Source organism: Apostichopus japonicus, chromosome 4, assembly GCF_037975245.1.
Source record: "Apostichopus japonicus isolate 1M-3 chromosome 4, ASM3797524v1, whole genome shotgun sequence".
NCBI classification, from domain to species: Eukaryota; Metazoa; Echinodermata; class Holothuroidea; order Aspidochirotida; family Stichopodidae; genus Apostichopus; species Apostichopus japonicus.
Window position 1 is genome coordinate 3,022,450 of NC_092564.1, and position 15,941 is coordinate 3,038,390.

General features: G+C 36.5%; 1 protein-coding gene across 13 annotated transcripts in view; it reads right to left on the reverse strand.

The window, feature by feature from the left end:
- Nucleotides 1-6,083: 6,083 nt before the first annotated feature.
- Nucleotides 6,084-15,941, reverse strand: part of LOC139966150 (proline-serine-threonine phosphatase-interacting protein 1-like) — a 93,309-nt gene continuing 83,451 nt past the window's right edge. For 6 of the 13 annotated variants that reach the window (XM_071968890.1, XM_071968888.1, XM_071968887.1 and 3 more), the window contains one exon: nucleotides 6,087-8,374. In XM_071968890.1, coding sequence (XP_071824991.1) covers nucleotides 8,228-8,374 — 147 coding nt within the window. In that variant the 3' untranslated portion in view covers nucleotides 6,087-8,227. Of the gene's footprint in view, nucleotides 8,375-15,941 lie in introns of all 13 variants that reach the window. The other 7 variants (XM_071968884.1, XM_071968883.1, XM_071968882.1 and 4 more) reach the window with 3 other exon arrangements.

Sequence of the window (15,941 nt, forward strand, 5' to 3'; positions counted from 1 at the left end):
CCCCATCCCATCTTTTCTTACGTACTAAATACGATTCTTTCTCAAACGTAACGATTCTAAATTTCAATGCCACTGAAAGTCACAGACTCGTTCCTATACCGGGGGTGAAATCATCAAGTCACGTGATTGTTGGTGGCACCAGTTAGGACTCATATATCAAACAATTTCAACATTAAATGTTATTAATACATATAATAATTAGACTTGACAGTTATCAAACCTGACACGAAAGCTTTCTCGATCAGACATTCGAAACAGACAAGAATATATCTGTGCATAGTTGATAATAAAGAAAAAAAAAGAGGGGGTGTGTGTGTATGCCGTCAGCAATAAATGTTAAGTATTGTTGATCAGTAGCGGAGCTAGGGGTTTTGGACAGGGGGTCGAGAATGGTCTGTAGGGGCGCTTTCGACACTATCTAAGCGGAGCGCTACCACAGGTTGGCGCGGAGCGTACAGAATTTTTTGAGTAAAGATACTCCCTAGATCGCCGGAAATTACCCTTTCCGGGCCTTGCTAATTTGCAGATAAACGTAGAATATATAGGTGTCATCGCCAACAAAATGTGACAAATGTCAATAGGTAGATGAGAGTGCAATAAAAAAGTCAATAATCGCAAATAAGTAAAAAGTGGTAAAAAGCTGAAAAGGGCGCCAGCAGTCCATTTGAGTCCGTCAGGGGGGGGGGGGGCATCCGCCCCTCTGACTGTATGGACGCTCCGCCACTGTTGTTGATGTTATCTTCGCGCTCAGTACAATAAAAGGTGTCTATAGCACGAGCGCATTAAAAAAAATATATTCCTTTTGACGGTAGGTAAATATTTCTTTGAGTTGCCTCTACATTAATATCAACTTAATTTCTGAACATATTAATTCGTCAATAAACGGATGTGTGCAAGTGAAAATAACTAGAAGGCAAACTTCACAATGTATTTATTTATTGATTTAGTTAAATAGTTATTTATTTATCGTTAGGTTGTAAAAGAAAGAAAGTCACACATTTAGCTTAATTATATGTTGTTAAGTGGAGTTGTTTCCCTCTTTTGTTTTCATTAATCGCAAAAACTCTTCTATTAATCATTACCACTAACAGGATCAATCTAGTCTAATATTGGGATTAGAGTAGCTTATTTCATTGCCTGCTTGGACTTGAAAGTTATATATGTTACGCGTAGTAAACACGTTAATTGAAAATGTGGGGCGATACATTTATTAGAGATGAAGTTTGGTCTTTTAGTTTCTTAATAATTAACGTTCGCTGGGAGAAAGAAAACAAGTTGTGGGAAAATGTTTCAGTTTGATCAGAAAAAAAAATAAACAAACAAACATATTGATAGAAAAATTGGTCGAATTTCTTATAAAAAACAACACTATACCATAATCATTAAAATTCATTTAGAGCCGCATTTTATCTTGGGTTGCTTAACTTTACATCATTCCGATTTAAACAATGCATTATTTGCACACAACTATAGACAGCCTTTGTTCCACACAAGATTCAGGCGCGGTGTACACACCCCGCTCTCGCATTATCATCATCAGTTCGACCTCGGTCGACCATTCTTATCATGAGGGGTAGGAGAAGTTGACCGGACAATAACCTGGCATCGAGATTTCCAGTCATTTCTGTCTTCCATAAGGGTTGCTAGCTCAGACGTACTTTCAGCCATACTGTCCTCTATCAGGAAAACAGGAAGGCTTTATGCCTTGCACCAAGGGTACCATGTTTTGGCTCCCAGAGAATGAACTTGTTGGCTGCTTCTTCTGGGTGTCTATGGTAGTGACCCAGCTGCCCGCTCTCACGTGAGCAGACAATGTTCTTTAGCTATTAATGTTCCTTAGTTATAACTAGTAATTAGCTAGTGGGTTATTAGCTCATTTCATGAATGTAGCCTAAGGGAGGGCGATGATATTATTGTTTCAATGGTAACAGGCCACGAGACCGAAGGTCCGCGAGACTGAAATTAAAAAAGGTCCACGACACCGAAGGTCTTCGAGACCGAGGTCCGCGAGACCAGTGGCGGAGCGTCCATACAGTCAGAAGGGGCGGATCCCCCCCCCCCCTGACGGACTCAAATGGACTGCTGGCGCCCTTCTAAGCTTTTTACCACTTTTTACTTATTCGTGATTTTTGACTTTTTTTATTGCGCTCTCAAATACCTATTGACATTTGTCACATTTTGTTGGTGTAGTTGTCTGACAAAATGGCGATTACACCTATTTATTCTTCGTTTATCTGCAAATTAGCAAGGCCCTGAAAGGGTCATTTCCGGCGATCTAGGGAGTATCTTTACTCAAAAACTTTCTGTATGCTCCGCGCCAACCTGTGGTGGCGCTCCGCTTAGATAGTGTCGGAAGCGCCCCTACAGACCATTCTCGCCCCCTGACCAATACCCCTAGCTCCGCCACTGCGCGAGACCGAAACTATTACTAGGCCCCGCGAGACCGAAACTATTACTAGGCCTATAATAGTGGTAAGACAAATATTACTACCGGTAATATTACGTTGATAAAGCGCGTAATTAAAAAGAATTTACAGCCATTTCATTTCATAGTGGATACCAGTGACTCGCGCAAGGGGCTGGGCGGCTTGCATTGATACTAGGCCTCCACCAGTGGCGTAACCAGAGGGGATTGCAGGGGGCGAAAGCCCCCGCTCTCAAGTCTCGCCCCCCTGCTGCCCTAAAAGAAAGTTTAGAATAAAATATAACTGAATAATTAGATATTGCGATACCCTACTTTAAACAACATTGCCACCCTTGTCAATATCTTTGACCCCCTCTGACGCCCCTCTAATGAAAAAGTCTAGTTACGCCTATGGATGGACCATCGGTCTCGCGGACCTTCGGTCTCGTGGAATTCCCCTGTCTCAAGGTCGTCGAATTAATTGGCTATAAATGGTAATTAGCTATATGTGGTAATTAACTATAGATTAAAATTTAGGAAGAGTTTTACATTTGTAGTACCAGATAAACGAACAAAATAAAACGAAACAGTTGATGAAAGTCATAGTAATGTATATTCAAACGTTTTCGAAGATTTCACATCTTCCTCGTCAGGAAATAGATAATAAAATAATCTCTTATGTATAGTGCATGCGAAAGTTGTAGTATTAATGATGACTATGTATGTTCAAAGATATCTTTGAACATACATAGTCATCATTAATACTACAACTTTCGCATGCACTATACATAAGAGATTATTTTATTATCTATTTCCTGACGAGGAAGATGTGAAATCTTCGAAAACGTTTGAATATACATTACTATGACTTTCATCAACTGTTTCGTTTTATTTTGTTCGTTTATCTGGTACTACAACTATAGATTACTATGAGTAATTAACTAGAGCTGGTAAATAGCTAGTCAAAGCTTAAAACCTTTGGTCTTTTCATAAACAAACGCCCGGGGATCTACCAGAAACTCCATGCTGATGCATTCATTATATGGTACGGCCTTGTAGGGTATATTTAAGTGGGTCTGGTGAAGTCATTGTAAGCGCCCGTCAATGGTGAACATACAAAACAAAACTACCAACAAAGTACAATAGACCCGTGTTGACAGGGGCATGCTTTGCAGCAATATAGTACTAGTACCTTTCAAACGACAAGAGAATAACAGTATGTTTTTTTTTCTTCTTCTTCTTACTAATTCGTGTTGTTTATTTAACCAAATTCTCTGATAAAAAATTTACTTCATGAAAATAAATTCTATTGTACAAATAATTCACCTAATACTAAATATTTCATTAAAATGTGTGACCATGACAATGCAGCAACGTCATAATTACTGACAACATGAATAAACATGTTTTCCCCTTTCTTTTCATACACACACACATATATATATACACCGTATTCAAACTTTGAAAACATTTACCTTTACAGATTAAAGTGGGGGGCGGGGTACTGTTTCTCAAGTACTGATACATATAGTTAATGGTTACATTTCTTGATATGATTGCATCAATATGGTTGATAGAATAGAAACGGTTAAAAAAAGCAAGTAATTTGCACTTTTACAATGCACATTGCCATGTCTGTCTTACAACGATATTGACTGAGTATTTATAAATACAGACACACACACACACACAACAAAGCCGAGGAGAATTTAAAAATATTTTATCCGTATTTGTCTTAAGCTTCGAACTTGCTGTTCGTTAGGTGCAGTATTTATGCAAATTCATAGATATATCAATTACGGTAGGAACAATCAGCAATATTGTACATGAATTCCACGGCGTCTGATGAAGATATTCTTTCCACGACAACTTAATTTTCCCAATGTTCGGCATTATAACCCATCTCGCCCATGAATAAAACATTGTACCTCATTCTACATTGATTGTATACGTCTACTGTATGTTATATTATATTTCCTCACGTATATCAAAAGACCGAGATACAATAAAACAATAGTTATTGTGTTTAGAGTTTGTATGCAGAATAACTCGAAAGGAAGTTTACATAAATGGGTAAACACGAGAAGGCAACAAAGCGAGAACACAAAAACAAAAAGAGAAGAAGCCAAAAAAACAGACGACCGAACGAACGGACCAACGATAATACTCTCTGGGTCAGGCGCGTAGCCAGGAATTTGCCAAGGGAGGGGCGAACCCGTTGGCAAGCTATCAGAGCCGTAGATTCTGCATTGAAAACTATCTAAGCGAAGCGCCAACATAAGTTGGCGCTACGTATTTTAATGATTGTATCATGTTATGATTCTAAATCTTTGATTGATTTTCTATCGTTAAATTAAAAAAAAAAACAGTAAAAGTCGTTAAATATCGTTACCAAAAAAAACAAAAATATAAATTGTCAGAAGTAAAATGTGTTGTTTTAGTTCTGTTATGAGTAGAAGACTGATTAATTAATGTGTAAATTAGCAGTAGCAAGCTAAGCTAATGCTAAATGTGTTAATTAATATTCCCTGGAGTCAGGGTGTAGGTGTAGGAGGGATGAGGTAGGGGGTGGGGGGGGGGAGAGGAAATGAACTTTACCTAAAGACACCTTCTTCGGTATTAAAATACATGTATTTTACTTTCCATCAAGATACGAAAGTTGTAAATTGTTTTTTAAAAGCTACTGAATGAATGGCTCTGACATTCATGTGAGAGTTAAAGCAAGGATGGTGGTGACCTCTTGCATGCAGCCAGTGACCACTGTCAGGTACCTAGATCCATGAATTGGGTTTCAGACAGGTACCACAGAAGTTGTGTGTGTGTGTGGGGGGGGGGGGGCGATTTTTTGTTTGTTTTGAGATATGAATTTATTGGTGGGTTTTAACTGAAATCTCTGTGCAGTGCTTGCATATATAAATGGACTCTTTGAATATTACACATTAACAAAAGATCCCCCTTCCCTTACCGTAAAAAAAAAACAAAGTAAAGAAGCGTAACCTTATATATGATGAATTAAAAAACTTACTTTGGCTTAAGCCAACAGTTTATCCTAGAGAATAAAGCATTATTACAATAAGCTGCTTAAGGTGCACGGTGTCCAGTGTTCTTTTCAAATTCTTTTGTCCACAAAATGAATGTTTTTAAAATAAGCTTCTTAAGTTAACACAGACTCCAATGTGCTTTTCAAATTCTTTTGTCCCCAAAATGAAATGAATGTTATTAAAATATGCTGCTTAAGTTAACACAGTGTACAGTGTGCTTTTCAAATTCTTTTGTCCACAAAATGAATGTTATTAAATAAGCTTCTTAAGTTAGCACAGAGTCCAATATGCTTTTCAAATTCTTTTGTCCCCAAAATGAAATGAATGTTATTAAAATAAGCTGCAGAAACTGTAGAGACATATTTATATGTATATATATTGTTGTCTGATGATCGCGTAATGCGTGAAACTCTGAGGAACAACTACTAGTGTTCCACTAGTCTCAAAATATATATATATATATAAATATATATATTATATTATATATATATATATATATATATATATATATATATATATATATATATATTGAGACTAGTGGAACACTAGTAGTTGTTACTCAGAGTTTCACGCGTTGGGGGATCATCATATATATATATATATATAAATATATATACATATATATATATATATATATATATATATATTTATATATATATATGCGTCTTGCTGTATGCTTTTGCTGTTTCTTTTTCCAATCTAAACTGTGTAATAAATAATAAATTGATATATCTTGACATTTGCAAATACCAAACAAAGAAATAAACAAACAAAACAATTTAAAGGTTAATGTGACAGACATTACAAGCAAAACAATTTTAATAAAGAGAAAGTATGGGATAAAAAACCCTGAAAAAAAGCTGTACACACCTCTTTCATAAATGTATGCCACTACTTGCAAAATTGAAATCAGCTGGGTGAGTAGTCAAGATTAACATAATACTTGACCAAGTCCCTTCTCACATTTCAAAGTGACTTGAGATTTGTCACATAGTCGACGTTCTGTCACAAAAGATTTGTAGCTTTTCCAAACAAAAACCAGCACTGAGCAAAGGCTTACAACCTCTCTAACGCATGTTTCTAAACCTAGGACAAACCTACTTTGCACTTAAGGAACCAAGAGGACATGTATTTGCATTACGTTTCGCGGACGAACTAAAACCTATTTCTTAGCTTTTAGCTTTCGCACTACATGATTTGGTTTTGGCTAGTGAAGAGGTGAATCTAACGCAAAATTAATGACATTGTAGTAAAAGTTCATGAAAGGAAAACGTAACCAGCTAATTCAATATACATTGAGTACGTAAACTCACTTGTTGGCAGCATCCAAATCCTTTATACAGCATTAGACCTGTCTCTTGCACTTTAGGCAACATCGTCTTCAAAAGACAAACTTTGCAGCTTATATTTTGAAAGGTTTAGTACTTTAAGGAGTATTGCAATAATTGGCATCAATCATAATGTACAATAGCTGCATTGATGCTGTAAAAGACTATCGAAATTTTTACAAGGTACCCTTTATTAATTTTCATATATACCCAGTTCATATACCCAGTATATATACCCAGTAATACCAGTGTCTATACCCAGTTTATATACAACAGTATACAGTCGTAATCTCAATGGCAAACACAGTTTTTAATTCCTTTTCAATGTATAACTGTGGGAGTTGATAGCATGCTTGACACCTTATTTCTACAGCATGTTTCATTGTTGCTTCTGTATGTGTAAAATTCGACTGAATCAGTTGCCATGGGAACACATGTTTGATGATCCTAGTTCTGTTCTGATGTGGTTCTATTTGTTTCATCACAAAGTATCTTAAAACTGGATTTGCCATGCCTTAAGTAAAACTCAAAACTTTTTTGCAATAGTAAATTATTTGTTGTGGTGGATGCAAAAAAAACCCACACACAACCAGAAAACTATGATTTACAATAGTTGAAAGCTATGAAGATGGTTACTCTTAGAACAGTGAGATAGATTCCAATCCTGAGAAGGGTTCGAACCATGGCCTCCTGCTCCATCCGAACCAAACACATTAACCTTGCTAAACAATTATACACACTACATTTCCAGTGTTCTATTGTATGCAATCAGGAAAGTTGACTGCTTCTCTGGTAACAATGCCTACCAATTGACAATTCTTAGTCCTGTTTTGTGACACATTTGCTAAACTCTTGAATCTGATATTAAAGGATTCAATCCCAATGAAATCTGTCTCCTGTTAAGAACAATATAATAAACGATTTTAAAAATGTTCCTTTCGTTTACATCACAAATTTTGGAACGATCGTGGTATTCTTTAGGATGGTATATGACTTCTATCAAAAGTTTATCCTTTTTAGCCTTTGAAGAAGATCCTGCTAGGATCGAAACGTCAGGCCAACTTACTTTTACACATTCTCCTACACAGGCTCTCTAGGGGATAAGCAGTTTGCTAACAGTTTTATTTTATTCAAAAGTTTATCTTCTGAGATTGCTGTCATCAGGTCAAACTGATAATTTCGGGTTGACCTTCACTGACTCTGTAACGCCCCACAAAAATGATGTCTGTGCACGGTGTCATCTTTGAATGACGTCAGTTCCTTCGCAAGCCGGTATCTTCCCACTTTTAAGATTCTGTGTATTGCTGAACATCCAATGAGTTTAAAACAAACAGTACATCTCTCTGGGAAAACTTCTCCAACCAGACTTGCAATCGTCAAGTGAGACGTCACTCTGTAGATTTTACGCCAAGGAAATATGTAAGGTTCACAGCCAGAGCATCTCCAACAGATTATCAAACTAAAATCTTCTTGAATGGTTCAAGGTATCTACTGGGTACTTTGCCTTGCTGTTTCTTGAATTCAACTAGCCACCAATTGGTGTTATTGTTAGATAGAACTGTCACCATCTGTCCAAACTCCAAGGATAATTCATCAACATCCTGATGAAACAAATGGAAGAAAAAAGGAAACATTATAGTTTATCAAATAAAGGCACTTCAATGGGAAGAGGGGAAGGGATGAAGTGAGAAAGGGATGGAGGTGGGAGAGGGAAAGGGGGAAGGAAGGTGGGAAAGGGAAGGGAGGTGGGAAAGGGAAGAGGGGAAGGAGATGAAGGTGGGAGAAGGAATAGGGGAAGGGATGGAGTGGGAAAGAGAAAGAGATGGGAGAGGGATGGAGGTGGGAGAAGGGATAGGGGAAGGGAGGTGGGAATGGGAAGAGGGGAAGGGAGGTGGGAAAGGGAAGAGGGGAGGGGGATGGAAGTGGGAGAATAGGGGGAAGGGATGGAGGTGGGAAATGGAAGAGGGAAGTCCTTTTCATGTTACACCCTAAGATATTAAATTCAATGGTATATTAAACGCTTATCAAGAGGAACAGTTTTATCTGATGTGAAATAATCGACTACATTCACATGTTTATTTAACGCGCCTCAAGAGCAACACTTGTTTTCTAACACATGTTGTGAAGTAATCTGCTAGATTTACTGGTATAGCAGATAATTATAATAAACATTTATTTTTACAATGCTGTAGAAGAAACAATCTGCCTGAATTTACAAGCCGTGCAAGATAAACACTTCTCATCTATTAGACTGCTTCTTATAATGTTGGAAAATTTACCCCCCCTCCCCCCACCCCACAAAAAAAACAACTTAAGGATAATAATAATAATGGTGATTTATAACGGGCGCATATCCAGTCCAAGGCGAGGGAGTGAAAGAGAGAAATAGAAAAAAATATCTTGCACACTAAAATATATCTGTATACCGAGTTTTATCCATATTTCTAATAAAAAAAAGAGTATGAAAAATTTTCCTGGTGATTTTTGTTCAACCAATCAGGGGTATAATTTTTTGATGAGACCATAGATTAAAAACAATAGATATGACCTTTTTAAGTACAAATATGGTGCAAGGCAAATGGACAATTTCCCCCGATTTTTCTAATCTTTGGAATCAGTGACTAGGGTAATCCATTAGTCTTAAAAGCTGGTATATCATTTGTTTAACAAGCTTGAATAAACCTGATCAAACATCGTCTTTTATATATAGCTACTGTTTGTTCAAACTTTTTTCTTTTACCTCTTCCACGAAATCTTCCGAGCGTTATCCATAATTTTTCTTTATGAGTTCTTTTCTTTGTTTACCCTTAAAATGCATTAAACCAACCAAAGGGAAGTACAAATAAGGCCAAAACTGAGTCGAGTTGGACCACCAAAGAGTTACTTTAAAAAATACGACTTTATGTGAGCCAAAACATCAGCTCTAAACGAGGAGGCTATTGCAGTCATTAGTGTGAAGTGCAGTTTGGTGAAGCGGAAATGTGCTATTTTATTGCCGTGATGAGTGGGAGGGAATCGCTGTTTATGAATCATTCTCAATTATAAACTATGGAAAAATTGGTGAACATTTCACGTTTTTTTTATTTTGTTTTGTTTTAAATTCATCCATTTCTGTGAGATAGTTCCAGCTGAAGTAAACTGAAGTCGAGTGAAGAGTTATCGTAAATGTGTCGTTCAGACAGTTTTGCAGAATGATAATGTACGAAGAATGTTCTCATTGAAGACTGAAGGACACTGTGTTGCAGACATTATGACCATGTGGCCAAAGGATGATGTTACAAGTCTTTCCCTGGGTCCAATATGACCAAGTTGACTATGAAGGACTAATTGACATTATTTTGCTCACCCTGTTTTCTTTGGTTCTCGATCAACCGTTTCAAAAGTATGCAGTCTTTGAGGATATGCTGTAGCCAACTGTCATAATTTTATTGTGGAGCCAACAGTTCCCACTTTGCATTTTTACCCATCATCCCCTATTATAGTTATATTAAAGATTTTGAGGGTCAGAGCATCTAGAGAGTGAAATCTACTTTTCCAGTATTTTCTTAAAGACACAGAAATTTGTAAAACATATTAATGATATTTTATTTTGATACTTCTGTGAATACGTCCACAAAATTATCTCCTCCTCAAAAAGAAGGATTCTCTTCTAAACAGTGAGTGAAATGTAACTTGTAACTTTGCTTATTTACGCCTATGGTTTGCGGAATGGATTGAATAATAAGTCACTTTCTCTCCTAAACATGTGTTCTAACTGGAGTGAATGTGGACCACAGCAATAATCATTCCCCGATTGAGATGACAACCTAGAGTCATAAAGAAGACAAAATACTGAAGATCGATGATAAAACTAATCAACAAAACATTTCCAAAAGTGTCACAAGATTCAGAAACACTAATCCAATCTTCTTTCAGCACTTATTCGGAACGGCAAACTTTGTTTTCCCCTTTCTTTTTTTGGTTGATTTAAGTCATTTTATGTTTGGTTAACCTACTAATGACTTCTTTAATATTAAGATTATGATTTGCTTCATCTGCAAAAGCTGTAATGCTACATAAAGAGATCCTGCATATAAACTATTAGCCTGACCTTGATCTAATCTAGGGGTGCATGTATTACAAAGAGTCAAATATTCTCTTTCACTCTCTTGTATTTCAAAACCTTAATTCAGGCAAGCAAACATTTCTTATTATCTGTTGTTAACACATCACACATGCATGTTCACATACCGGTTTTATAGCCGTGGGGTAATCTTAATCACGAGTGAATAAATGCCTTTGAGTGTTGCCGAATACCGTTATGTACAGCAGCCTGCTATTCTGGCTTCTTTAAATTACAAACGGTGTCAGGTGTAAATTGTACATTTCGGTCAACTAAACTATGGATGACATAATGGCTTGGGCTGGAGTAAGTATAGGCATGGGGGGGGGGGGGGGGATTGGCCAAGTTACGATTCTCATAATGAAAAGTAATAATTAACAAAAGCAAGTGATTACTAATCCCTTACCTACTTGTTGATTTAATACTGTTCCACCGTGCCAAAAAAAACCTACAAAGATAAATCTCAATTTGATGAGTTGTCATATCTCATGTTTGAATGACAGTCGTTGGTGAGATTGCCAAAAAGTTGAACAATACTTACAAAATGGAATGAATAAATTAATCAACACTATGGCTCTTGAGTTACTGTATATTGCTTGAAGGATTTTTGTTGACATTTTGCCATCTGCTGACCTCAATAACCTTTCACCTCCACCACCTCCACCACAACCAACAGTAAGATTGTACTCAATCTTGGGAAGCCAGATGTCCAAATATAACCATCAGTTAACGGTCTACGTTTCAGAGAGTATGTTAATACAAAGTGTTTTAGATGTCAATACTGTTAAGTTCGACCTCAAATTTTGCAGAATATTAGCAGATTCACACGAGCCATGTACTTTGCATATAAAAGCTTTCAATTCTTGATCTGTAGTAGAGCCTTTTTGCAATTTCACATTTTATGTTTGCTGACGTAAGATGACCTTTACCCCACTAAGGACAGTAGAAACCTCCTACTCACATCTTAAGGACATCTTCAATCACCAGTTACCCACCTTGAGATATTGTGCTTACAAGCTAGAAATTGTACTAAAAAAAGTATACACGCTGACACAAGTGGATAAGCTTACTAGTTCTGCCAACACACAATCAATAGGCAAATAAATCCACATTTTTTTTCTGCTTCATCATCAGTTTCTTCTTTCTTCTTTCAAATCTGGTTTACTTATGTACCATTCATACTTTCCGTTTAAATCCAAAAGTATGTCGAAATATTCCAAAATGTTCCGACTCAATTTTAATCGACTACGAGTGAATTTGTATCGATCAAATTAATACAAGATTAAGAAGAACTAAAAAAAACACAAATAATCTCACTTTGATATATTAAAAAAGCCCATCTATGAAATGTTCAAATTTCGTCAAATTTTCAGACAAGTTCAATGTTAACGTAAATTTTTCTGGCTTCTATTTCAGAAGTTTTTAGAAGCTATTTCATTTACATAAAAATGCAATTTGTGGTTTCAAGGGTACTATCTTCTAGTAGGTTCATTGTCCTTACTACTTAATCTTTTGGTATTTAAAGCTATGGATCTGAATCTGAAATTTTTCAAAATGCTTTGAAGGTCTTTCAAGCAAACTTTTAGAATATTGAACATTCATTTATTTCTACAGTTTAGTCTAATCTGTGTGCAACATCAAACCTTAATACCACAGTTTGGTTTATATTAACAACCTATTTTTCTTAACAAAGCAGCATAGGAAATGAATTGAAATTTAGCCTCAAATATACAAAAATTCCTTTCGATGAAGACGTCAAAGCCAATATTACAGTTCTTTTTTCAGTTGAGTACATTCAAGATGATGACAGGTTCGCTTACATTGAAGAATTGTTTGTTAAGAGTGTATTTGAGTGTGGCACTGAGGCATGAATCTAAAACAACAAATTGTATGGACTAGCTAACACTTTACTGTCTGTGAGAAAATAACATATATCTTCTGTTTTTTTCTTTCCAGTCTTTATTTTAGTTCATTGGCTAACTTAAAGATGGGACTGAACCTTCAAATGAAATTCAGCCCAGGCTCCCATGCTAACTGAGAAGGCTGTGATATGATTTATATTCATTGCTTGCATTGATTACATTCTAAAATACAATGTCACAGAGATGTTGATGCCTCTAATCTCCCCTCTGTTACTACTAACTCACATTACTTACTAATGTCACAGAGATGTTGATGCCTCTAATCTCCCCTGTTACTACTAACTCACATTACTTACTAATGTCACAGAGATGTGGATGCCTCTAATCTCCCATCTGTTACTACTAACTCACATTACTTACTAATGTCACAGAGATGTGGATGCCTCTAATCTCCCATCTGTTACTACTAACTCACATTACTTACTAATGTCACAGAGATGTTGATGCCTCTAATCTCCCCTCTGTTACTATTAACTCACATTACTTACTAATGTCACAGAGATGTTGATGCCTCTAATCTCCCATCTGTTACTACTAACACACATTACTTACTAATGTCACAGAGATGTTGATGCCTCTAATCTCCCTCTGTTACTACTAACTCACATTACTTACTAATGTCACAGAGATGTGGATGCCTCTAATCTCCCATCTGTTACTACTAACTCACATTACTTACTAATGTCACAGAGATGTTGATGCCTCTAATCTCCCCTCTGTTACTATTAACTCACATTACTTACTAATCTCACAGAGATGTTGATGCCTCTAATCTCCCTCTGTTACTATTAACTCACATTACTTACTAATGTCACAGAGATGTTGATGTCTCTAATCTCCCATCTGTTACTACGACCTCACATTACTTACTAATGTCACAGAGATGTTGATGCCTCTAATCTCCCCTCTGTTACTGTTAACTCACACGATTTACTAATGTCACAGAGATGTTGATGCCTCTAATCTCCCCTGTTACTACTAACTGACATTACCTACTAATGTCACAGAGATGTGTATGCCTCTAATCTCCCCTCTGTTACTGTTAACTCACATTACTTACTAATGTCACAGAGATGTTGATGCCTCTAATCTCCCCTCTGTAACTGCTCACTCACATTACTTACTAATGTCACAGAGATGTTGATGCCCTAATCTCCCCTCTGTTACTACTAACACACATTACTTACTAATGTCACAGAGATGTTGATGCCTCTAATCTCCCCTCTGTTACTGTTAACTCACATTACTTACTAATGTCACAGATATGTTGATGCCCTAATCTCCCCTCTGTTACTACTAACACACATTACTTACTAATGTCACAGAGATGTTGATGCCTCTAATCTCCCCTCTGTTACTGTTAACTCACACGATTTACTAATGTCACAGAGATGTTGATGCCTCTAATCTCCCATCTGTTACTGCTCACTCACATTACTTACTAATGTCACAGAGATGTTGATGCCTTAATCTCCCCTCTGTTACTACTAACACACATTACTTACCAATGTCACAGAGATGTTAATGCCTCTAATCTCCCCTCTGTTACTGTTAACTCACATTACTTACTAATGTCACAGAGATGTTGATGCCCTAATCTCCCATCTGTTACTACTAACACACATTACTTACTACTGTCACAGAGATGTTGATGCCTCTAATCTCCCATCTGTTACTGTTAACTCACACGATTTACTAATGTCACAGAGATGTTGATGCCTCTAATCTCCCGTTACTACTAACTGACATTACCTACTAATGTCACAGAGATGTGTATGCCTCTAATCTCCCCTCTGTTACTGTTAACTCACATTACTTACTAATGTCACAGAGATGTTGATGCCTCTAATCTCCCCTCTGCTACTGTTAACTCACATTACTTACTAATGTCACAGAGATGTTGATGCCTCTAATCTCACCTCTGTTACTACTTACTCACATTACTTACTAATGTCACAGAGATGTGGATGCGTCTAATCTCCCCTCTGTTACTGTTAACTCACATTACTTACTAATGTCACAGAGATGTGGATGCCTCTAATCTCCCCTCTGTTACTGTTAACTGACATTACTTACTAATGTCACAGAGATGTGTATGCCTCTTATCTCCCCTCTGTTACTGCTTCTAACTTTGTGACTTTTTATGGCCCCAAATTACATGTTTACAATGTGTTAGAAAGTTGTCGAGGACAAATGTGGTAGAGTGTCAATCAAGGTGAGCGTGCTCTGTTCATTATATGACTTAAAATGCCACGGTTTGATTGAGTTATTCATAATCATAAAATCGATTAATATTATCATTTATCATACAGATCATTTAGATCTGCACCAAGGAGCTGATGTCTTCATCAAGTCAGCCTTAATTAACCTTCCAGAGATTTAGCATATTTTAAAGAGAATATCTTGTTAACTGGAATAGCTATAGAATTTGTTTTACCAAGGCTTGATTTTTTTCCTTACATTATGCCATATCAAGACTAAAATTCTTACTAAAGTGATCCTTCAAGGTCATGAACTAATGTTAAACACAGATTACATCATCTTTGAGAGCAACAAATATGATCTCCTTTTTATCTTTCATGATTGTTCAGCCCTGAAACTTAAACTGTCATCAAATCACCTCTGCAACTTCCCGCTCCATAGGCTGGTGAGATTAGCCATCAAATTACAACTATACAGAGATCCAATTGATTTTTTTGATATCAGCCAACGTGGAGTTGATTCTATGACAAAGTTTTTTCAAATAAATTTCAAAAGAAATATGAAAACAGGAAAATTTTTACAAATACCAAATTATCTATGTACAACCACAAGGAATATACAGGTCAATGGAGACCAATATGACTGCCGCTCAAGAACTTCAAATGAATGAATCTTCAACTAGCATTGCCAGAGACACCTTGGCCTATTAAATCATTGAGTAAAGAATTATTTCCATAATTAGGTATGTGACCACATCTCATGCTAATCTTTTTTTATCCCCACTAATTTTGGAGGTAACTTAACCGTTCATAAAAAAAATGACAAATAGTATGGACTGAGTCAAGGGCTGCTATGACACTGGAAAAAAATGGGATAATATTATTCTATCTTGTTTTTATTACATCCAACGATTGAGTATAACTTAAAACGCAAAAAAAAAAA